This window comes from Gossypium raimondii, chromosome 11 (assembly GCF_025698545.1).
Source record: "Gossypium raimondii isolate GPD5lz chromosome 11, ASM2569854v1, whole genome shotgun sequence".
Classification (NCBI taxonomy): Eukaryota; Viridiplantae; Streptophyta; class Magnoliopsida; order Malvales; family Malvaceae; genus Gossypium; species Gossypium raimondii.
This window is the reverse complement of record NC_068575.1, coordinates 17,375,692-17,400,343: the sequence shown is the minus strand read 5'-3', so window position 1 is coordinate 17,400,343 and position 24,652 is coordinate 17,375,692. Positions and strand designations below refer to the sequence as shown.

Sequence of the window (24,652 nt, the reverse complement as noted above, 5' to 3'; positions counted from 1 at the left end):
CTGTTCACTTGATTTAATATCGCGACTGTCATTTTTACGGTTCGCTCGATATAAGATCGCGACATCCAATATTCTAACAGTTCGCTCGATTTAATATCGCGAGTGTCATTTTCACGGTTTGCTCGATTTAAGATCATGACCTTCGATATTCTAACAGTTCGTTTGATTTAAGATCGCGACCTTTGATATTCTAACAGTTTGCTTGATTTAATATCGCGACTATCATTTTTATGGTTTGCTTGATTTAATATTGCGGTTATCATTTTTACGGTTCACTTGATTTAAGATTGCAACTTTCGATATTCTAACAGTTCACTTGATTTAATATTGCGGTTTTCATTTTTACGATTCGCTTGATTTAAGATCCCGACCTTCGATATTCTAATAGTTCGCTCGATTTAATATTGCGGCTGTCATTTTTACGGTTCACTTGATTTAAGATTGCAACCATCAGTTTTCTAATAGTTCACTTGATTTAATATCGTGACTGTCATTTTTACAGTCCGTTGATTTAATATCACGACTTTCAGTTTTCTAATAGTTCGCTAATTCACAATCATGATTGTAGTTTTTAAAGCTCACTAATTTCTTCGACAAGGTAAGGGACATTTTTACTTACAGGAAATACAGTTCGCAGTATTCTATAACTTGTTTCCTTAAAACCATTTCTCAAATAACCTTTTAACTTTAGTACCACACCGTCAGACAATGGAACTTACTCAGTAGAGTTTCGAGTTAAAACTTATGTAATAAGCCTCCAAGTACACGTTCCATGTTTCTAAGTTTGTTTAGAAGAATTACTTTATAACTCTTTTTCGACAATGTGGGAGACAAATTGTTATACAATTATAATAAAATATAATAATCTAGCAAGTTTAACTCGAATCTGATCCGATTAACCTCCTATATATATATATATATATATATATATATATATATATATATATATATATATATATATTTTAAAGACCCTTTTTGAGGGGACAGTACTCCATTTTTTATTATCTTCTTCCCTGCTACTTGACCAGGACACTATCCCCCTCCTTATTGGCCTCTGTTGATACTGTGTATCAATAATTAGCATTAAAAAGTATATAAATTTATAATACTTTAAATAGATTAAAAACAAATTTTTTTTTTTTTTGCCCTTTTCTTCCCTTTAAAAGATGAAATTAACCTTCCACAATAACAAATTTCCATTGTTTACCTGCCTACAGAATTCTCAATTGTAGCATATTAAGCAATCGGGCTGGTTTTATATTATGTTAACTATATATCTATCTATCTTTATATATAGTATTTATTAAGAGTATAACTAAATTAGTATCACTCTCAATCAAGTCATTATTTCGATCAAAAATTATAAAATGTCTATCTCGTAATTAGAAAATTATATTATTAGAAGGTATTTTGACTTTTCATTTTAACAAAACTAATTAAAATATTATATGGTGGGATTTGAACTGCACCAATTAGATTACTAATCTAGTAAACTTACTACTCAACCAAAATTTCATTTTAATATATTCTATATATATTTGTTTTAATATACACAATTTATTATCTCCATCAATTATATATATATATATATATATACATAATTATTGTTACTTGAGTAGGTCTCATAAGTCAACTCGATACTAACTTATAATTAATGTCAAAACCGTGATAAACAATTATAGTGCATTTAGTATTGTTTATTTGATGTATTTATGTATTTAAATTTTGCTTTACTCATAATTTAATCTATTTGTTTAATATGATTAATTAGTTTCAAACCATACATTTCATTGTTTATTTCATTGTTTATTGTATGTTAGCTTCAAATGGGCATCTATGTTTCAAATATGTGGTTTCTACAGGCGTACGCGTTTAATAAGATTTTTAGTACTAACATTGTATTTGATTGAGTTACTATCACAAGTTAACTTGACACAGACTCAAAATTGATAACAACACACTGTTAAACAATTAAATCTAATCTTTTTTTAATTTTAATATCTCACATATTTTATGTGTAATTATTATTAATTAGTTTCAAGTCATACGTTTTATTATTTATTGTAAGTTATTCTTAAATACACACGTGTTCTTAATACTGAGATTTCCACACACATACGCATTTGATATGATTTCTAGTACATATTAAGTGTTATATTGAGTTGATGTCATAAAATTACTAAAATATACCCTATACAAATTAATTTATATTTTTATGAGGGTGTTTTGACTTTTCATATGATAGATCAATTAAAATAATCATAATAAAATTACACCCAAAACACTATGCATGATAAATAATTAATTTTACCATTATAATCAAAATATTAATTAATTTTATGTAACTTTTAATAAATATATTTGTTACATACGAGTAAATTATAATATATTTTCTAGGACATGGAGTTAAAAATCATTAGTAAAATCCCTGCCTAATTGAAATCACGAGAATTTTACATGATTCTAGGTTATCCCTCCTAAGAGTAGATTTCTTAGAGTTCATTCATGCCATCTTTTTAATAGTTTTTCATCAAAATCTTACATTAAAAAAATGGAAATGATAGAAAAAAGCAAATGCTAGAATGTGCCATGAAGATGATGGTTGTGATTACGTGATTTTTTGGTACGGCCGACGAGATCGCACATAGCCTAATCTATTAGAGCTTCTCCAGCAACATTCATTTTATCTTTTTACTCGTATTGTTGAATAATTTATGCTATCGCAAGCATTTTCTTAAAGAAAAACACAGATAGTACTAAGATGGTGTAAAATTAAAAAGCAGATCCTAAAATCTTAACTAGGTATTAGTTTTAGCACGTATATGTATTGCTTTGTTTTTTAAGCACTACTCAAGTTGGGGTGTAAACGTCTGGCAGTCTAGCAAGATCATCATCTTTTTCTATTGATTAGGGATTAACACTTCAAATTCACGCTTGTTTCTCATTTGTCTTACAGGATTATGGTTCCTGATCCAAGGATCATCGGAAAGTTGCACTTCTGTTCCCAGATGCAGGAAAAGCTTGTCGTCGCCTAGCTTGAGGAAATTGTTTAGATCCATCGTCTATTTGCAGTCGCCCCATTGCTGAACTTTTCTTCTTACCACCAGACTTTGCATGGCTTCCTGATTCTGTCTCTGCATCTTCTCCAAACTTAATCTCTTTCCTGGCTGCTTCATAATCAAATGGCTTTATTTGCAAAACACCACTAGCTTCTTTTGATTTCTTCACTTTAACTGCTTTTCTGTTTTGATTCATAGACTCGAAGCACTGTTGGAAGCTGGTAGATAAATCGGATAAAGACATAGTCTCATCTTCTTTTTCCGTTTCAGAGGAAGGTGCCATACAACTCTCCTTCCCAGGTGTATCATTTACTTCCGGACTACCACTACCATCAACTTGTTCATCCTTTCTTGAATTATCTTCTAACATGATAATATCTTCTAATGTCGACGACTCAGTAGCTACCACAGCAGGAGGTTCTTTGGGCTGTGGAGCTTCTGGAAATTTAGTTGGCTCGTTAACAGGAGGTTTTGACTGCTCTGCTGTGCCCGAGAATGAGTGAAATGAAAGATTTACTGAAGATCTGATCTGTGCCAACTTACTATCTTCCTTCTCCTAGATGACGACAATAAACAAGATAGCAATGAATTACTTTCCACAATATGCACAAAGGAATCAAAACTAAAGTAATCGCAATGATGGACAAATGCGACTGTCATGGACTGTGATGGAGCATTTACACTGGTTTCAATACCGCAACAAAATCAAAAGCCACAACAGCAAAATAGAGGAATAACTTGACTCACCTTTTTCTCCATATCAAATTTCATCTTCGTGGAAGCATTCCCCAGAAGTGCTCCAAAGCCACGGCTTGGTTTCTTTAGAACCTGAATAGTTGCTCCAGTTGCCTACAGGTAATAGGTATTTTATCCAGCGGCTACTCATCAGGAAAAAAAGATCACCATCTACAAAAGTATTAACAACTTACCATCTTTGTTGAAGGTGGAATAACTGTATGGGCATTTGCATCTCCACTCTTTCCCGAGATGACAAGATTTTCTCTCGCATACATTGAGCTACCATTCACATGTGGCTCAAAAGAGAATCCTTCTTGTTTTTTGTCTCTGTCAAGTTGAGTAATACTGCTTCCAATCTTGATCGAGTCGTGTTTATGTTGCAGAGAAGCAGATTGAGCACTTATCCCATCAGGTCCTACTACAGCATCATCTATGATTCTTGTTCTATCATTTGCAGTTTTAAAGTCTGTAGGAGTCACAGGAATTAAGACCTCAGCTCCCTCTTTAGCTGCTATATGTTGTTCTGATGCCTGCACAGTAGAAACCTTACAGTCATCTTAACAGATAGTAATTATAAAATCAACATATTCCAACCAATTGTAAGTTCAATGAAATAAACAGTAATGAGGAAGTAGCACAAAGAATGGTAATCATCATTTTATCAACCCATTCTCGGGCTAAGATAAAGTTTCTAAGGCTTATTCGATGACATTTTATCAGACTCATGTAACTGAATCAATCAATTAGCACACTTCATGTTTGTAGCTTTCCTATGTTAACATTATGATTCACTTGATTGATTTTGTTTTTTAAGTCATACAAACAGCCTACTACAACCCAAAATGCTTTCATTTTTACTTCTGGACAATGATCACAATTCACAACCCATGTGATGACTAAAAGAAAAATGAGATAATAATACATAGAACAGATTTAACAAAATACATTATAACAATACGATCAGGGTTATCAAATCAGTGTAATTAATCTTACATTTAGCATACGTCCCATTTTAAGTTGTTGAGCAGCAGCTTCAAATGCAACAGCATTCTGCATAGCATGCCTGATGATGCTAACAACTGCACCAAGATTTCGCTCCACATATGGGTGTCTAGATTTCAACAATTGACGTAACTTGTGAGCAGCTACAGGCATCTGCTTGGCTTTTAGCAGTAAGAAAAACAAAAAGTGCTTCAGGAAATATACCAACAAGCAGTATGAAAAAAGAAGATAAATATACTGGAAATTGATAAAAACAAGAAAGTTCCTACCGATTTCAAGAAGCGTTTTGTTTGGCAATACATAACCAGTACTTTCATCCTCTGCACGAGCAATAATGTCTCGCCATTCACAAAGCCCCTATAAACCATTTAGGTGAGACGCAAGATTAAGGGATATCATCTATTTTTTACTAGTAAGGCTATTGTATATCAAACATGTTCTCTGAATTAAAATTAGACATTTCTTATGATTTACCAACCAATCCATGTGTTATCTTAAAAGTAAACAAAGGGCCAAGTAGATATGAAATCAACAAAAACTTACAGCAACAACTGCTAGCTGCTCAGCATTGAAACCAGCCACCTGCAACCTATATTAAATAGAAGAAAAAACAAAGTTATTAAGAAATTATGTAATATATATTTAAATCATGTAGCCTTAGCAAGTAACAAACCCATGTATATGGAGATATGAATTCTCTGTCAGGAGCTCTTTCCCATACAGTTGTGTACATACATCAGAACTTCGCTTGTAGACCTGCTAGCAACAGAACATTTGCTACTACGATGACGGTCAATAACAAAAAACAGAAAACAACAAAGTTCATAAATTCATGCATCCAAGTAAACTAATTTTGAAGGAAGATGAAATGGGCAAGAAAAGTAACAAAACATATACACTGTATGCATTTTACTCGATGAAACCAATGAAGGTATCCAAAGAATCACATTATATTGATATGGATAGTTGATCAACAAATAAATTTTCAACACCTAGCCTCAGTTGTAGGTTATACACCGAAGATCAAATAAAATAGAAGGTCAGAAGCCAGTAGAATGTGGAAAGGAACACAGCTCTCACATGAATGTAACTAAGATTAAGACTATCAAATCTCTAAGCTTCTGTTAACCTAGAAGTGTTAGCATATGATATGGCATGCTGTTATAAATGTAGAAAATGCTGTGAGCTATCATTTACAGCATCATACCTCTACCAAAGGAGCATCCAAATGTTCACCTTCCTGGGGCATTGAAAACAATTTGATTCTCATTAAATCATAAATGTACAGTAAGTAGTGTGTGTCTTCTCTAGCATATCTGGCATAAAAATGGTAATAAACAGAAACAATTAATAGACAGATAACAATCAAAGTTTCCTCTTCAATAATTGCAATCAGAGTGACAGAACCTTGAAATTTTCTTCAGAGTAATATGTTAGTTCAAAACATAAATAAAAAGCACTGTGTTTTTACTTCATATTGATTAAAAAGTCAAAATTAACGACTATTCACATCTGTGTGTTTGAATTTCTTCTCATAAAAAAAACATATAAAATATCAGTAATGGTGGTCTTACAGATTTTATGGTTAATTTTTTCCTTTTCTGACAAGTTTGATGGGGTTAAGTCAGCACTACTTTGAGCACAGGAAAAATAAAGATGTCATGGTTTGCATAAAATTGTTCAAAAGAAATGATGCTGCAGGCAAAACTAAGAAACAACAGTTTGTCATAAAAACTATGTCAAATTTACAGTTGAAGTAATGCTTTATTTTTTCTCTTTCTATAATTCTTTTTTTAAAAAGGAAGTGGTCAATAGCAATCAATCATTAGCTTTAATGACATATGCAAGTGCAGCAATTAGACATTATTTAACTAGCAAGAGAGAGTCAGGCAGCTGAAAGGTAAAAAAGCAACGTTACCTGAGCATTTCATCAGGAAGAGGACGCAATATCCAATCTGCATTCTGGTACCTACATTGAGTCAACTAATCAACCTTAAGGAGATAGGATAGATGACGATCAAAGAGGAGAGAACTAGCAAGTATAAGGAAGACGATCAAATAAATTTAAATAAAAACCCACTCTTTGTTGGCTGTAACTCCACAAAAATGTTGCAGAAGATGCTCCAAACTATTTCTTTCCAATTTCAAGACCTTTGAGGCCTGAGAAACATGCAAAATACATATTGGTAAGAACCCAACACAACATTTAACTTCAAAATAAAAACAAGCAAATCATGTATTTATTAATTGCACTCAAAACTAAGCCTAAGCATATATAATCAAGACATGGCACTTAGTGAACGTCAATTAGGCTCAACAAATCTGTGTGGGTGATAATATTTCTAAGGCTATAACATCTAAAATGGTTAAGATAGTAGGTGGTAACTTTATCAATAAGTTCTTATAAGCTTAGCACCATTGTCATCATCCATAAAACTAGTTAAGTTAGTTCAATCATTTAAACCACATGTAAAGAGTTTTCATGTATGGTCTTTGTACCAATTTCCTTTCCCCTAAGTCATTGTCACACTGCTAATTAACTCACAAATAAGTTCATAAAAAGTGAACTGTTGACAAGGCCCACATAAACTTAGCTTCGTAAAATATACCAATAAAACCAAGAATCTAACAGAAAATTTTCAAATTAAATCCTCAAGTTCATAGAAGTAGAAACCTGTCCAGTGTCAAAGAGATTGCACACATATATGCCAAAGTCTCGTTGAAGCCACACAATATCCCTGTCTGCTCCATGCATAACCTATGTGAATTAAGGATATCAAACCATGCAATAAGCTTAAAAAAAAAAAAAAACTATCAAGGGTACCAACCTTTTTCTTGGTGGGATCCTTGAAAACTTCCCTAAGATATGGGCCAACATGAATTCGAAGCTTCAAAGTATCTACAATAAAATCCTCAGTTCTAGTAGAAATTTGCATCAAGCAAGTTAGTCCTTGAAAAGATCGATATTGGTTATGCTCCAAATCAACCTGAGAATAATTACAGAGAAAATGAACGACAGGCAAAGAGGTAACATATTATGAGAATACAGAAAATTAATCCTATATTTGATGCATACAAAGTCCAGTGTAACTGGTACCCCTGAAACCAGAGATGCATACACCCTTCTTCAGACCAGGTGAACATTCTATATCTTACTATGAAGCAAGAGCAAAACATGCATCATCACATAAAGTCCTATTATAAGTTGAATTTTTACCGCAAACTCTTCCACACCGCGTAACTTAGCTGCTAAATCCTTCAAATCTTTTACTTCCTCAACCAGCTTAAATGAGGTAGACTCCATTGATGGGGGTTTGATGGGCTGAATATCTGCAATATCTTTTTCCACAAAATCCATAACAGAGAGGTTCTCCTGTAAAAGGGCAATAGAAATGTTTTTCTCTTATTTCAGCAAGCAACACAAATTAACATTTAACAGGAGATAAACCAGAAAGTTTTAGAAGCTATTGTTGAACATGGTTGGATGTGTGTGAGATTTTGAGGTATAAGAACAATACAAAAAGTGAAATTTTATCACATCCATATGTAAATATTATTACTAAGGTATCTCTCAAGAACATGGTAACATTCTTAAAAACAAGTGCAGCCTTTCCCATCTTCTAATTACTATTAGCAACGTCACAATTTACCCCAATAAGAACATAAGAAAGACGACCTTGATTACAAGACACCTTCCTACAAACCAATGTAAATCAGAAATACTATCACTTCAATGAACTATTTTACTGAAATTCACTTTTTCTCTTTTCCTTTTAACCATGCAAGGTGGCTTTAACTCTGGAGAACTTGAAAAATTACAGTTAATTCTCCTTATTCATCTTTTTTGTCTCCATGGGAAAGATTTCTGAGCTATGAAACGTTCAAAATAACTATATTAATCACTCTTACTACGTCTTGTACAGAAATTCATTTTTTTTTCCTTTTCCTTTCAACTATGCAAGGTGCCTAGAAAACTTTAAAAGACAGTTATATTCTCCTTATTCATCTTTGCTGTCTCCATGGGAATGATTTCAGAGCTGTGAGAACGTTCAAAACAACCATATTAATCACTCTTGCTACTTCTTGTACAGAAATTCATGCCCCGGAAAATATACAAGTGTTGTATCACTCAAAGAAAATAAAAGCACCAAACTTAATGGCCCAGCAATTCTAATAAAAGCATTTCACTTATGTCCAACTATTCTAATCCTGATCACAAGCATCAAAACTCCCAAACCAGTGTCATTAAGGTATGTGCTTAGGTGCTGTGACTTAGCATCAGATGAAAATGTGATAGAGGCCATTTAGGCCAAGGCTCATTGATCAGAAGCACACTTGGTGAGTGTAGGGACTAGGGACACCTTTTTGTAAAGTGGTTAATGCATGAAACCCTGCCTCATTGAAATTCTCTCTAATTTCTTTGATAGTAAAGATGAGACAATATCAAAATTCTACATCTTAATGTATAAATATTCAACAACAAACAATGAACAAAAAAATCAACAACAAACATGAGACCGCAAGAAACATGCATATTGGTCAAAAAAGAAGAAGAAGCATTTTTCTAAGATAAATTGGACCACCTTTTGAATTCATTATCAGAATATCTTAAGCTTTTTTTTTTATATATAGACAAAGATACACAAAACACATACATAGACATATTCCTCAGTTTACTCGAGGAAGCGCTTTTTTGCCCTTTGCACCTCGGTATTGAAAAATTATGAAGTTATCCGACAACATACGAAACTCAACACTCATTGAACTAACCAAACAAAAATGAAACACTGTGAGGTTATCCTATAACATACGTAACCAACTAAAAGCAGAAATGTTGTGAAAGCATTTAGGAAACAGTTATAACATAGTGATTAACCCCAAAAGAAAAGAAAAGACAGAACTCCATAAAAGACTGATTAAACGGGGAAACAAAGACCAACCAGTGGATGAACAAAACGCTGCCCATCCTCACTCCTCTGCAACCAAACATGTTCAAAAGGCTGATTCGAATTATTCACAAGTATATTATACTCTTCCTGAGGCTTCCGTATCGTTGGTATATGAAATGGCACCTTCGCTTTCCCAGTCGTCCCCGTAGCCAATGCCTCTTTCTTCACCTTAACTCCAGAAGAACCCGAAAACCCACCTTCCTTCCCACTGACTGACACACCAACCGAGTCACTCACTAAACCACCGTTAATTTTCTTCTTCTTCCCGTAAACCAACTGAAACCCATTATTGTCAGGATCCGACCCAATAAACCGACCCGTTTCCTCTTCTTTCTTTCGAATCTTATGAAATTCGTCGATGGAAACGTCAAATCGTTCCAAAAGTTCGTCGTTAATATCAACGAGCCAATCATAAGCTTCATCATCGGCTATGCTGTCAAGGTTGCTAGGGAAATTGATGGCCTTGTTGGCGCCCCATGTTTTAGCCGAAGCGCCAATGGATTCGAGCAAAGAATCGGATGTTTTGGCGATTTGATCGATGGGAAGCTTGAAATCGGAGAAGTTGTTGAAGAAATGAAAGTCTTGATTGGAAGGGAGGGTTGGAGAAGAGGAAGAGAGTGAAGAAAGAGAAGAAGAGAGAGGGCCTAGAGCTAATGTTTGAAGAATTTGAGAATTTTCTGAAGGTTGAGATTGGGCTTCCATTGTTATCTGATCGTCGTAGTCGTTCATCATTGTTTTAGGGTTTTAGGGTAGAAAAAGAATATTAGGGTTTTAGAGATTTTTGGTTTTCTTTGGGTTAAATTCTGCTATTAGTCTTTACACTTTATGAAAATTGTGGATTTTGTTTTTATACTTTACTTTGATCAATTTTAGTCCTTATACTTTTTAAATTGGTAAATTTTAGTTATTACAATATTCAAAGTTTGAAATTTTAGTCTGAACCAAACAACAAAGAATTAAATTTGTTTGGTTAAACACAATTATCAGTTTTGTAATATGCATACACTTGTAAATTTAGTTCATATTCTCCAACTAAGTCATTCTAGGTCCCTATACTTATCAAAATTTAAAATATCAAGATTGACAAAATTACAATCGTTAATCCATTAACATGATTTTTAGCAAGGAATATGTGAAAATAACAAGTTAACATGACATTACACATATAATAATATATTTGTTGAATCAAATTTTAGAAATAGTAGAACTTAACTTAATGAATTTAACAGTTATCATTTAGAGAGGACTGAAATTTTAAAATTTAAAAAGTATAAAAACTAAAAATGTAACACTCCTAACCCAAATCCGTCGCCGGAATAGGGTTATGGAGCATTACCGAAATTTACAAATTAATTTTCAGACATTTCATTTCATCTAGCATTCATATTTGAAACCAACCAAAATCAAAATATTAATAAGCCAACGTTGGCTAAATTAACTTATACATGCCATTATAACTAGAATCAAATCATCCAAATTTACCGATAAAACCAATGGATAGTGTGATATATCTCCGACAAGTTTCCAACCCAATCGAGCTTCCGATAATTTGTAGGGTAAAAAAAAAAACAAATACGTAAGCAATGAATGCTTAGTAGGCTCATGTAGTCTTTAATCATATTAATTCTTTTAAAATATGAAATCTATACATATCAAGGATAACCCAATATTGATACCATAATACCCATGAAGCTATATTCATCAACTTACAAAGTGAATAAATCCACAGTATCACTTAAACATATTATCCCAAGCTTAGTAGGATTTTATATTACTTTAACTCTTGATAATTTCTTTATTTTCATTTGCATTTCTTTACTTTCCACGCTTGTTCCATATGCATGTCACACAAGTCATAAACATATCACTCAACCACGGTCACAAGATAGTGCATTTACCCAAAGCCTTTCCCGAACTGATCACACGATAAGTCATTTCATAAGAAAATTGCTTAATTTAAACCTTAATACTTTTTCATGAGCAGTAGCATATTTTCACTTAAATACTTACCAATTCAATGCATCATATAAATAATTATATTATCATTCAAGACAACTCCCGATATTTTACCTTTCGAAGAACAACTTACGGATATGAGTACATTGTTTTCAGAAGCCCGAAGGCTGAACTTAAGCTCATGAGAGCTACACAAATAGTAAACACGAAAGTCCGCAACAAATTCTGAACCTCGGTTTACTTGGGTAATTTGCCGTCAATTCATCCTTTACATTTGTAATGCCATAACTCAATTATGGTATTATCCGTCAATTCATCCTTTGGTATAAAATGATTGTACTCAATCCCGCATTCAATCCAAACTGGGTATTAAATTCGATAATATATTTCCAATAATAATTCAATTCCATGTTTTCTATTACCCTTATTATTTTCTATATTTATCTCGTTGAATTTCTCGAAAATTCGATGGATTTTCAGAGGTACACTTTTAGTGTACAAATTCGGGTCCGTCAATTCATATTCATGTGCGCACATTTTCATTTTAGAGAGTATACTCCCGCGAACCTCATCCTTACTAGTCTAGGCTAAATCCCCTGCAACGACAATTTACTCTAATGAGCTTGGATCTGAATTACCAGTCCAGGCTAAATCTCTTGCAACGACAATTTACTCTAATGAGCTTGGATCTGAATTACCAGTCCAAGCTAAATTCAGACCCTAATTCGGATTACCCGTCCGGGCTAAATCCATTTTCCACATATTCTTCTAGAGGGCTATATCAAGATAGGATCACCCGTCCGGGCTAGATCCTTTTTACCTTCAATTCCTTTTCAGAGATCCATCGAATTTTTTTCCATTCAACCGGGATTTCTTCCCATTTTTTTTCAAATATATCAATATTTCATCAATTTTCATACAATGAACATTCAAATCATATTCACATCAATAACAAACATTTCAAGTATTTAAGAATATAATTCAAGTTACATGAACTTATCGGGCTAAATTGCAGAACTCCAAATTGAGATCCAAATTTAGAATTCCATTACTTACACCATTTCTTCTATGAGAAACTAGACTTAATAATATTTAATTTCATATTTTGTTCATCCTAGAATTCAATTTCCATAATTTATGTTAATTTTTCAAAGTTAGCCTACTGTTACTGTCCAAAACTGTTTTAGTGCAAGATGTTTATTACCATGTTTATAACACCCTTATTTTCTTTCTCTACACTATTTCTCATCACTTTCTCTCATTTTCTCTTCACTAACATATCAAGAAAATAGGACCATATATACGAAAACTTTACATTAACATCATTTCCATACTTTTCAATAATATCAAACTTAAAAATATATTAAAATCTTGATGTTCTTACCTTGTCATATTGATTTCAATCTTTAACTTGATTTTCTCTCTCCTCCAGCTTCTATTTCTTGAATCTAACTTGATATTCTAGCTCCCCATAGTCTCCTTGTTATATTTCTCTCTTGATGGATATGGAAATTCTTTTGATTTCTAAATGAAAATAGTAAATTTTTGGTGGAAGGACCAAATTGTAAAGAAAGCAAAATTTTCTTTTTTTTCACTCTTTTTCTCATGTTGTGCATGGGAAAAGTGGTGGGTTGGATGATTCTTCATCTTCCTTTTCTTATATATATACTAAATAAAATAATAATAAAATAATAAAATATCATTTAAAAATTAAATTAAAATATTAATAAACTAATATTAATTTATTTAATTAATCTAAAATATCTCTAACATCATCATTATCTTCTAGATTTCTCTCTCTTCTAATTGACCATTTTGCCCTTCATGATCTTTTAAAATTTCATCCTTGAGTCATCACTTAATTTGGTAAAATTACGATTTAGTCCCTCAAAATTCTTCACCTTTTTCAATTTGGTCATAATCCATCCATTTTCCTTAGTTTCTAAATCATTCCACCCTTAAAATATTTACACCATTGGTCCTTCAACTTTTTCATATTTATATTTTAACCCCTCAAATTTTAAGTATTTACTCTTGGGCAACAAAACTTTTCTCACTTTTGCGATTTAATCCTTTCTTGAACTAATATGTCATAATATACTTCCCAATGTTGACATAACTCCAAAATTTCCCCCTTTTTTGTCGTTTTATTTTCTTATTTTATTATATCAAAGGTAATATCTTCTGTAAAATTTTTGGAGTATTACAAAAATTACCAAATTCTAATACAAAGATTAAATCCACAACTTTTGTAAAAATACATAAATTTAATTAGGAAATAATTTTACATTTTTCATATTTGTTCTAAGAAAATTAGTTTAATCAATAAAATATAACCCTCTATTTGAAAAACAGAAAAATTAAGTGCTAAAAATTAAATATAAAAAATTTAAGTGATAATTCAAGTTATAAAACATGTTTGAGAAAAAAATCGAAAAATTAAGGGTTGTTATAAAACATGTTTGGTATATTATTAAATATCAGAAAATTAAGTGTTCCTATAAAACATGTTTGACATTATTTAAAATTAACATAATATAATTAAACTATATGAAGAGGAATGATATAATTTTTTAAAATAAAATAAAATAACGTAATGTATTTTATTAAGTGATAAGCAGATTCTATTTTTGCAAAAAAAAAAATTATCTACGGTTATCAAACTTGTTTTAATTAAATGATTGAAAATATTAATTCTAATTAGATTATTTTTTAATAGCTTATCAAATAGGGCCTGAGTTAACCTCTTTTTTTTTTTTTAAATTGTCTTTCACTTTTGATTATGGTAGTCGATATCGTACCAATATTGATCGGTACTGTCTCAATCTTAAATCAATACCAAATATTCTATGTTCCGTTTTTATCACAATTTTGGTGCATTTTGGTCATTTCAGTGTATTTCCCCAATTTCAGTCAATATTGGCTTGTATTTGCCCGTACTGGTTGGTACACAATTTTGGCATTTCAAACCAATTTTTAATATTTTTATTTTACCCATTTTATTTTTCCATAATTATATTTAAAAATAAAATTACTAAATTTATTTATTCAACTTAATTAATAATTTTAAAGTTTATATTTATGTATAAATATATTTATATGAATGTAAATGAGATATATTTACATGTATATAAAATGTATAATTTATTTTTGACAAAAACATATAATTTCTGAAGAAACTAAAACTTAGGCTATAAATATATATGTGAAAATATTTAAATGTATATATAATTTATCAAGAAATTAAAAATTAGATTATATATATGTATATGCGAACAATATTTAAAAGTTTCAATAAACCCAAAACGGTATACCAAAACATACTGGTATCAATATGTACCAGTACCAAGACAAAAACAATACGCCCACCAATATGGTATTGAGTACGGGTATTCATAGTTTAGTTAAAATTGAATTAATTGACCAAACCGGTCTAATTTGGTTAATCAATCAGTGGCCGAATTTAGTTCGGTCGAAAGTCAATTAATGTTTTTATGAAATTTCAGTTATTGATTAATTCGGTTTGAAATAAGATAATTAACTGAATTAACCAATTAAGCGAAATAAAAAATATATATAGCTCACCTCTAGAGGTGTTCATGGGCCGGGCCGGACCTAGAAAAAATTTTTGGCCTGCGTCCTAGGCACGGGCCCGGTTCGAAATATGGGCCTAAAATTTTGTCCAGGCCCGGCCCGAGAAAAAAATTCTAAGCCCGAGCCCGGCCCGACCCTTTTTTTTAATAAACACCAAAAAATTATTTTTAAAAAAAAATAAAAAAGTATTTTAAAAATATTTTTAAATTAAAAAAATAAAAAATAAATATTTATTATATATTCAGGTCGGGCCAGGCTGGGCCCGGGCCAAAAAAGAGTGCCCGAGGCCCGGCCTATTTTCTAAACGGGCCTCGTTTTTTTGCCAAAACCCATATTTCGGGCCTATATTTTTACCCAAACCCTCCCATATTTCAGGCGGGCCGGCCCGGCCCATGAACACCTTTACTCACCTCTGGTGTATAAATAATTAAGATAGTCAAATATATGAAAGCAAATAATTAAGATAGTCAAATATATGAAAGCAATCAACTGCAAGTTTTTTTACCTATATACTACCTCTTGTATTTATTATGCAATGCAATGCTTTATAGATTCTTAGTTGCTATAAACAATATTTGAATGATTCTTAGTTACTTTAAGGGTGGGTTTGGATGGACGATGGGGTAGTGTGTGGTGCGGTGTGTTTAGTTTACATTTTGTCTCACAGTACAATATTGTTACAGTATATAATCTCACCCCCACCACTGTTTTTACACTAACCACAACAAGTAAATGCACCGCCCATCTAAACTCACCCTAAATATTTGAATTATTATATTTGTTAACCTCACAACCCGAAAATAAAACGGACATAATCTTAAATAACAAAATACACTATCATCTCTCTAAAAACATTTCCTTTGCTACCATTTGAAAATTAAAAATATGGGTTTTGCAAAGCAACTAAACATTATTTCACAAACTGGATATCTCTAAGGTTATGCAATCTAAAAAAATACACCTTTCATTTCCAAATTGTTACCTACTAAGTATATGGAATTTGGATCAAAGTACTCGATGCTATTGCACTTTATCGGTCATTGGCCTAAGTTCATTCCACATAGTTGTAATTGAGTATTTGTTCAACGAAAAGGCCTTTTAATCCCTTCATTTTTCAAATGTTATGACTCCAAGTGCTGTTAGTCTCCACATTTTTCAAATGTTATGGTTTAGTTATTTCGATTTGTATAAATTAATTCGTATATTTAATTATTAAAGGGTTGTCATTTGCCATGCATTGGGCAGAATGTATGTAAATGTATATAAATATGTATACATTTTAATCCATTTATATATTGTATATAAATGTATTTTAATCTATTGTATAATTTTTATTCTTGCAAAATGTCCACAGAACCAATATTTGTTGAGGGTAGCGTTACACCTCCTACTTTGCCAGCTTTTGGAATTTCAGTAGATAAAGCTTCAAGCCAAACAAAGGGTATTGCTGGGAAAAGAAAAATCATCCCTCTAAGGTCAAAAATTTGGTCTCACTTTACTAAGATTATTAATAGTGAGAGTGCAAGTAAAGCTAAATGTAATTATTGCGAAAAGGAATTTTGTTGTGATGGGAAAAAATGGCATGGGGTCATTAAAATATCATTTCGGTTCATGTAAGAAAAATCCTATTAGTATTGTTGACACTAGAAAAAGACAACTAGTTTTTCCTAGTAAAGGAGTTAAAGGGGGGATGGTATCTATCAACTTAGAGATTTGATCAATAAGTATGTAGGAAATGGTTAGCACAAATGATTGTGATTGATGTATTAACTTCAAGTTTGTTGAAAGTGAAGGTTTTAAGAAATTTATATCCATGACATGTCCTAGGTTTCATGGTCCTTCACAAATTACTATGATTAGGGATGTTTATCAATTGTATTTAGATGAAATGGCTAAGCTAAAACAACTTTTGAGAAATTCTTGTTCTAGAGTTTACTTAACTACTGGCACAATAACTTCTTTGCAAAGAGTTAATTATTTGTGTATCACTGCTCACTTTATTGATGAAGATTGGAAATTAAATAAAAAGATTTTAAATTTTTGTCTAATTTTTAGTCATCAAGGTGAATCCATTGGGTTGGTGATTGAGAAATGCTAGTTGAATTGGGGGATTGATAAGTTTTTTACTGTCACTGTTGATAATGCAAGTTCAAATGATGTTGCTATTGGTTATTTGAGAAAAAAATTTAGCCCTTGATGGAGTTTAGTTCAAAATGGTAAATACCTTCACATGAGATGAATGCTACACATTGTGAATTTGATTATTGTTGAAGGCTTAAAGGAAATGAATAAATTTGTTAAATGTGTTAGGGGGTTGTTAGATATGTGAAGCAATCTCCAGCTAGATTACAAAAATATAAGAAGTGTGTTGTGGTGGAAAAGATAGTGCAAGAAGATGTTGTATCATGATGTCTGTACTAGGTGGGACTTGACCTACTTAATGTTAGACACTGCTCAAAATTTTGAGAGACTTGAGGAGCAAGATATAAACTCTAGGGCTAAACTTGAAAAGAGGTAGGGTTGGCTTAGTGCGAATGATTGGGCTAGTGTTTGAAATTTGAGGGATTTCTTGAAATACTTTTATGAAGTCACTTTGCGTGTTTCCAACACTTCATATGTCACATCCAATAATTTTTTGATAAGCTTTCTGAAATTGATATCCTTTTACGAGATGCTCAATTAAATATTGATGTTGAATTTGTGTTATGACCATGAAAATGAAAGATAAGTATGATAAGTATTTAGGTGATATTGATAAAATGATTTTGTTTGTGTTTTAGATCCTAGACAAAAAATAAAGTATCTTGAATTTGCACTTAGTGAAATGTTTAATGTTGAAAAGGCATATGAAATGATGCAAAAGTTGACAGAAGCTTTGTATGAATTGTTTGATGAGTATAAGCCTCCACTTCATAGTGTTTGTAGCCAATCAAGTGTAGTAGCACATTTTTCTCTAGGTGAATCACAACAAAAAATGAAAAGGCGCATGCAAGTTTTGTATAAAAAGCATGAGTTAGAAAATGATGGTGAGGACAAAACGTCTAAATTGGATAAATATTTAGCTGAGTCTAATGATAATTTTGTTGAATATTTTGATATTTTATTGTGGTGGAAAGTGAATAGCCCTATATATCCTACTCTTTCAAAGATAACCAGAGATGTGTTAGCTATACCAGTTTCTACTGTTGCTTTAGAGTCTGCATTTAGCTACGAAGGGTGTGTGGTTGATCAATTTAGGAGTTTTTTAACTCCTAAAATTATACAAGCTCTTGTATGTACTCAAGATTGAATTCGAAAATCATCATTATAATAAGACATCAAGAAGATTGAATAACAAATTCAACAGCTTGACAAGAATGAAAATGGTATATTTATTTAATCATTTCAATGATTAGACTTTTCTTGAAATGCTTTAGAGCCTATCATAAATCCATGAACTTTCATAAGTTGAAGGATATGTTTGTTATCTTATTATTGTTAACTTACAATCGATCCCTTTATTTATATAATTTGATTTTTTAAATCCATATATTTCTATTATATTTTTTTGTACATATTTTGTAGAGATAATACAAATGGTGATATTTTAATGTGAAAAATAGATGCAAACTAATAGTATTAAAACTACTATATTTTAGTTATGCGTTGCCTTTGTGAGTTATTTTGAGTGCTTTTAAAGTTTTTTAAAGATAAATTTATTAATTTATTCAATGAATGGAACCATATAATTTATAAAGAAAAAATAGTAAATACTTGTCGTAGATGGTAAATAATAAGCTCTATCAACATAACAAAGACTTTAACTTTAGCATCAATAGAATATTATGACAGGGTGACAATTAGCTTTGACTATTGGCTTTATCACAATTCAAGTACAACATATCTAGAGTGATTGCAAGCACTTAATTTTGATAAGAAAATCAATCTCGAATGATTCAAAGATGCGAGCAAAAATTGACAAAAGAATTAAGCATTCACCAAACTAAAGAGGACGACAACAAATTTATTTCTAAAATCACTTGTAAATCTAAGATTATATGTATAAATAAGACTAATTAAAAAAGTGCTACAAAAATAAATAAAAAATTTTAAAACAGAAAACTTATTAAATAATGAAAACTAAACAAAAAAATATAATCTAAATCGACACATAACATCATTTATTATCGAAATACTCCCTAAAAAGTAGTGACGAAGAGCCGTCCATAATTTTTTGTTCTGCTATTGCTAGATTTTCAGGCTGTTTTTACTTTCTCTTTTTTCTGGAAACTTTTTTTTTGGCTGCTTTTGTTACGCTTTTAAGACTTACTTTTACTTATAGTGATGAAGTTCACTGAGAAAAGGTATAGAGATGTAATCCCACGAATTATCCTTTTGGAATCTGAGAGATTCCGTTACTGTACCACAAATTGAAGCTCGAAAGGGAGACAGTATTTGATGGGTATTCCAAGAAATTGATAAATATATTCTTAGTTGAAGACGGCCGGGGATTTAAACCCTGAGACAGTCATGGAAGCTGCTTCAGGTGAAGGGTATCAGAAATTAATGGTTCTTGATTGTGGGTCGATTTTAATCTACTCTACTGGACCGGACCCTTCTTTCATTCAATTGTTTTTTTTTCCTCAATTTATTTATTATTTATTCTCCTATAAATATACATACATGTACCATGCGCAGTGCCCATCATGGTAAAACAAAATCTAACCTGTGATGAATATGTATATTTCAAACAAACATTCAGCTAGTTTTGGCAAACAAGTGTAAAAACCAGATAGATAGACCCGATTCTGAGCATTTTACACCAAAAAATGCACGACTATTTCGGACTGACAGGGGCTTCGTTAATAACCCGAATAGGGGTAGGCGGGATCGATTCCCACCACTCTTTCAATCGTCGATCACGATCTCCTCCTTGGTTGTTTACCATATGCTTTGCTAGCGGTGATGTTGTGATCATGGAATGAAACACAACAGCAATTATGAGATACTTGAAAGGAATCACTGCAAACATTATTGCCAATCCGATCATTGCGAGCATCACCGTGTTTGCATGCTGAAAGATACAAGTGTGTTAATTTCAATGGAGTATGAGATTATAAAAGATAGTATATTATCTCAACTTTTTCCATAAATCTTGCTGAAAAATACATTTAGGTTTGCTTAATCTTAAAATTTCCAAACTGAAAGAATATATAGTTGCATGCATACCTTGTGTGCCCTTGAAACCAGAACCGAATGCAATTTCAGTATTGTTACATTTGCTTCCTTTATTATCTCACGAACCGTCAAAAATCCATATTGAGCTGAAACTATGTTCTCTCTCGTACTCGGAGTATGGTCGGAACCTGTGCACACAACTATTTCCTTTTGTTTGTCCTTGAGCCTTTCTTTTCTAGCTCGTATCATATTTGCTACCACCAGAAGCAAGCCTGCGGATAACGCCTTGCCAATCCATTCCCTACAACATGATTCCTAGTTGCTTTACTATCCTTCTGACTTGAATTTGCATCATAAAAGAAAAAAAGAAGATCGAAAACAACTTACTTGTATACGATTAGTATAATTGCAGCAAATACCAGAAGAGTAGTTGCCGGTCTTTCCCATGAAAGGATTTCACGGAACCAAAGGAATACACTTCTTAGTGGCTTCAGTAGCTCCTACATATGCCAAAGAAGGAAAAAAAAAAAATAGTGCCACTCATAAGTTCTTACATCTCTATGAAAAGTTTCATTGCCTTAGTGAGAGACGATTTGTTTGAGCACTAGTTTTCTTAAATCAAAACTACAGAATTCCGGTCATGATATGATGTGAAAGAGCATGTATTGCTTACTCTGCAAACTAAATGACGGACATTGTGAGTAATTACCGTAAGAATGGTAGCATTTTCACCGATCCCTTCCTCTTTCAGCCCCTCCATCACAGCTCTAGCTTTGGCAACTCCTCTTCCTTCCTTTCGCGCTTGATTAATGGCAGTCTCAAGTGAGGTCTTATTATCATCATCCTTGCCAACTGCAATAGTTTCACTCACTTCACTCTCTATTTTCGCTTCCAAACTCAAAACATTAGGCTCTGGAAGGTTCAATTTCCTCAATATTGAGCTTGCACTACATGGTTGCCCACTATTTACCCTCTTTAGGCTCTGAGCAAGTTGTTCAAGTACATAGTCCCCCTTGGGTAATTCTTCATACAAAGAGAAAATCAAGAATTCTGTGGGACTTGGGGGAGCAATTCTTAGCATTTCTCTTGCTGCATGGAGCCTTATTATGCTCAAAATGGTCCTTGCATGCATCTCCCATGCTTGTATTGGACACTCCACCTTAAAATCCGACAAAAAGTTGTGCATTAGCAGAATCTCCTTTATGAGTGCTAGCCAATGGTCGCGCCTTGTGGAGCTTGTTATCTCAGGAAATTCCAGCAGAACTCCTTCCTGTCTAGAAAAATTTGGAAGCTAAACTCAGAAATAACAAGCTTTTCTCATTTGTCAGTAAAAGGTAAAACATTACTTTGAAATCTTAGTAACATTTAGCTAGACAAAGCTTTAAAAGTCATCATCAACCTGGCAATCATTCCAATTAACAAACAGTTAAAAAATATCCAATAACTCTCTGGCAGATCTCTTACTAGAGCACGGGAAATTGGAAATGAAAAACATTGAATTATTGATTACTGTCTTCTAGAACATTGTTGACTTGAAATATAGTGGTCGAGGTGTGTGAGAAATGGTACATCCATGTCTAAGCAAAAGAACGTATATAATCATTAAGCTTTAGACTTCGAATCAATAATTCATAAGGGCAAATATTAGATAGGATTCTTTGCAAGTATATACTTACAAGTCAGGGGACTCGTAGATTATGGCTTTGTCGAAAAGTGGAGCACCCCATGGACCTGTTGCAACTGGTTTAACACTGTGATCAATTTTCCTCGAAAGATCTATCTTAAGTGCATCTTCATAATTTATCACCCCAGAAGCCTCGAAGTAGAGTGCGCAATTAGTCAGTGTAAGCCTACCTAGAAAAGTACCCTCCACAGTGAGTAATTCCAAAGCAGCAATCACTTAAATGATCGTAAGATAAGGTATTTATTTGATTGCCTGCACTTTTTTACTAAGAGAAAAAGAAATAGAAAACTAACCAGGCCAACTTGAGCCTCCGATATGGCGCACCACTCTTTGTGAGGTAGCTGTTCCCTCAACATGCAATATAAATTCATCATCAGCCAACTCTATACCCTTCGGTTTTGCTTGTTTCTGTAAATGCCTCATGCAACTGTTGACCAATGATTTTCGGACAAGGGATATTAAACACTTGCAATATTGCAGTTAAAACAAAATAAAGTTCAAGTGTTGGATTCTACCACTGCCAGTATTTTGTTGTAATATTTAACAGAGTTGTGATGGTCAGTTTGTCCAAGTCTCACCAATAGTACCAGTTTATTACTATATAATCATTGATGTTTATGCAGATGAGATAAAATCAAGACTACATGGAGGCAAATCGACAACCCAAAGTGCCACTTATGATATTTACATGTAAGCAATTAACTTCCAATTTTGTTTACATAAAGAGAGAAAAAATAATTTAGGCATGAAAACATGGTGAGATGGGAAACAGCTTGTGTTAGATATTAACTAGATTCTGCCCATGCCAGAGCTATCTAACATGAGTTTTAAGTTTTTTCAGTCATCAATACTAGCTATTGGATTACTATCTCTTTCGAGTAGAGTTTCGAATACTTACTTGTCAATTTCTTTTAGGAATCGATCATATGCAGGGTAAAAAAGCCGCTTCCCGGTAGGTGCAGTAAGAGTTTCGAATGTGAATCTTCGGTTAACGATATCAGCAGCTAATGGAACTAATGAACTTAACCACATGAAAGCATCTTCTTCAACACTTGGTTCATGATTAACCTATCAAGAAAGTGCACAAATCAATGGCCACGCTCTGATAAACATAAATATATTTATATATAGTACAATCAACAGATTCTTCAATCCAGTCTTTCCAGAATAAAATGTCTTGGATAAAATCTGAAAAGTTTCTTACAAGGAGTGGCATCTGGTCTGAATAGAAAAGAGAGATATCATCCTGGTCGGTCTGCTCTTTTACTTGTATTTTTCTATCTTCTTTCTCCTTCCCAATGCTCTCCTCCTAACTCACATGATAGAATCAGTAACAAGGTATGTGGAGAAAGTCATCAACACATAAATTCTGACAAACTTGTAAGGCAAATATTACAAGGAAAATGAAAACCATAATTTCACTAAATATTTCATCGAAATGAGACTATTCAGCCAAAAGATTGCAATTCAGAATTGAAGTAAATTCCAAGCTTTGACTATGATTGAGAGAAGTTAATATATTCTCACAGTTGAAGACTCTTCGTCCACAGCTCTGGGGTTGTCCCAGGCAAGCATCATATCATATGTGAAGCGGCTATATGATCCATCGCTTATCTTTTCTTTTATATTTTGACAAAATTTAATGAGGGCCTTTGAGCTGCAAAATTCCACTAATTTCCTCGAATAATCGCCTACTTCAGGTGTCCATTTAGCTTCAAATTCTTTTACCAAATGATCCACTGAAGAACCAAGTTCCCTGTGCAAAATTAGCATATTTAAAGCTCTTCAATATGCTGTATATGTAACATGTATCGAGTATTATTCAATTACATATGCAAAACACACAAAAAAAACACCCATAATAATTGACTAGTAATATTATCAAACATCTGACAGGGATAAATGCTTTTCAACTGTATGATCATCCATCTCTATATGAATATTTAAATATGAAACAAATTTGATAACACTCAGATACGTACAAGAAGAAAAAATGTGAAAACCAACTTCCGAGAAAATATATACATATGCCCATAAGCTTTGAAATTTAATCTTGTTTGATCTTGAATTTCATGTTTTCTCATTGATTTTTTAATCTCCAAAGAGATCCCATATCACAACGAAAGAATAAATCTAGTATGATAACACTATGGAAAACATATTATTTAAGAAAATATGTATATATCTTACTCTGCACTTCGTTGAAGAACATGGTTGGCGATAGAAGAAAGATGCTTCCTCTCCATCATTATCTTCTTCAACTTCTTAATTATCTTGCTGTTTTGCTTTGATCATCAAAAAGAAAATGAAAATGAAATTAAAAGGCTATGGCTTCTGAATATTCGATATCAAGGAACCGAAATGTTGGTTCTCCCATGGCTGACACGTTGGGTTGGCCATGCAAACACCTGTTGCTGTCACGTGCCTACATCTCAAATTTTTTTATTTAGAATTTTTTTATTATTTTAGGAATGCAGTTTTCTATTTTTAAAAATTTTAAAGTTTAGATTTAA

The 24,652-nt window shown here is 32.5% G+C and overlaps 2 protein-coding genes across 3 annotated transcripts; both read right to left on the bottom strand.

Moving 5' to 3' along the window:
* Positions 1-2,875: 2,875 nt before the first annotated feature.
* LOC105804420 (protein RRP6-like 2) lies at positions 2,876-10,533 on the bottom strand. The gene is made up of 14 exons (XM_012637040.2): positions 9,740-10,533; positions 8,017-8,172; positions 7,628-7,786; positions 7,474-7,557; positions 6,880-6,959; positions 6,718-6,768; positions 6,007-6,115; positions 5,473-5,555; positions 5,343-5,388; positions 5,069-5,156; positions 4,791-4,960; positions 3,989-4,327; positions 3,807-3,908; positions 2,876-3,615 (listed from the first exon to the last, which is right to left on the bottom strand). The coding sequence occupies exons 1-14, from the start codon at positions 10,478-10,480 to the stop codon at positions 2,980-2,982; spliced, it is 2,844 nt and encodes a 947-aa protein (XP_012492494.1). The 5' UTR covers positions 10,481-10,533; the 3' UTR covers positions 2,876-2,979.
* A 9,454-nt stretch (positions 10,534-19,987) lies between these two features.
* On the bottom strand, positions 19,988-24,434 carry LOC105804421 (uncharacterized). Of its 2 annotated transcripts, none has more exons than XM_012637042.2 (10): positions 24,330-24,434; positions 23,667-23,895; positions 23,344-23,448; positions 23,038-23,207; positions 22,433-22,566; positions 22,132-22,309; positions 21,165-21,729; positions 20,843-20,955; positions 20,507-20,756; positions 19,988-20,351 (listed from the first exon to the last, which is right to left on the bottom strand). In XM_012637042.2, exons 1-10 carry the CDS (start codon positions 24,386-24,388, stop codon positions 20,115-20,117), a joined length of 2,040 nt encoding a protein of 679 aa, XP_012492496.1. In that variant the 5' UTR covers positions 24,389-24,434; the 3' UTR covers positions 19,988-20,114. The 2 variants fall into 2 exon arrangements, with proteins under 2 accessions (XP_012492496.1, XP_012492497.1); XM_012637043.2 differs by having other exon boundaries at positions 23,667-23,878.
* Between the last annotated feature and the right edge of the window lie 218 nt (positions 24,435-24,652).

What these genes read in the sequence shown, in the direction of transcription:
- LOC105804420 (XM_012637040.2), bottom strand. Translation starts at nt 10,480, where the DNA reads ATGATGAACGACTACGACGATCAGATAACAATGGAAGCCCAATCTCAA. An exon ending in CAAAACGCTTCTTGAAATCG is followed by an intron (nt 4,961 to 5,068) that starts GTAGGAACTTTC and finishes TACTGCTAAAAG; the next exon opens with CCAAGCAGATGCCTGTAGCT. An exon ending in TTCCACCTTCAACAAAGATG is followed by an intron (nt 3,909 to 3,988) that starts GTAAGTTGTTAA and finishes TATTACCTGTAG; the next exon opens with GCAACTGGAGCAACTATTCA.
- LOC105804421 (XM_012637042.2), bottom strand. Translation starts at nt 24,388, where the DNA reads ATGATGGAGAGGAAGCATCTTTCTTCTATCGCCAACCATGTTCTTCAA. An exon ending in AAAATGCTACCATTCTTACG is followed by an intron (nt 20,956 to 21,164) that starts GTAATTACTCAC and finishes TGGCATATGTAG; the next exon opens with GAGCTACTGAAGCCACTAAG. An exon ending in TGGTTTCAAGGGCACACAAG is followed by an intron (nt 20,352 to 20,506) that starts GTATGCATGCAA and finishes TGTATCTTTCAG; the next exon opens with CATGCAAACACGGTGATGCT.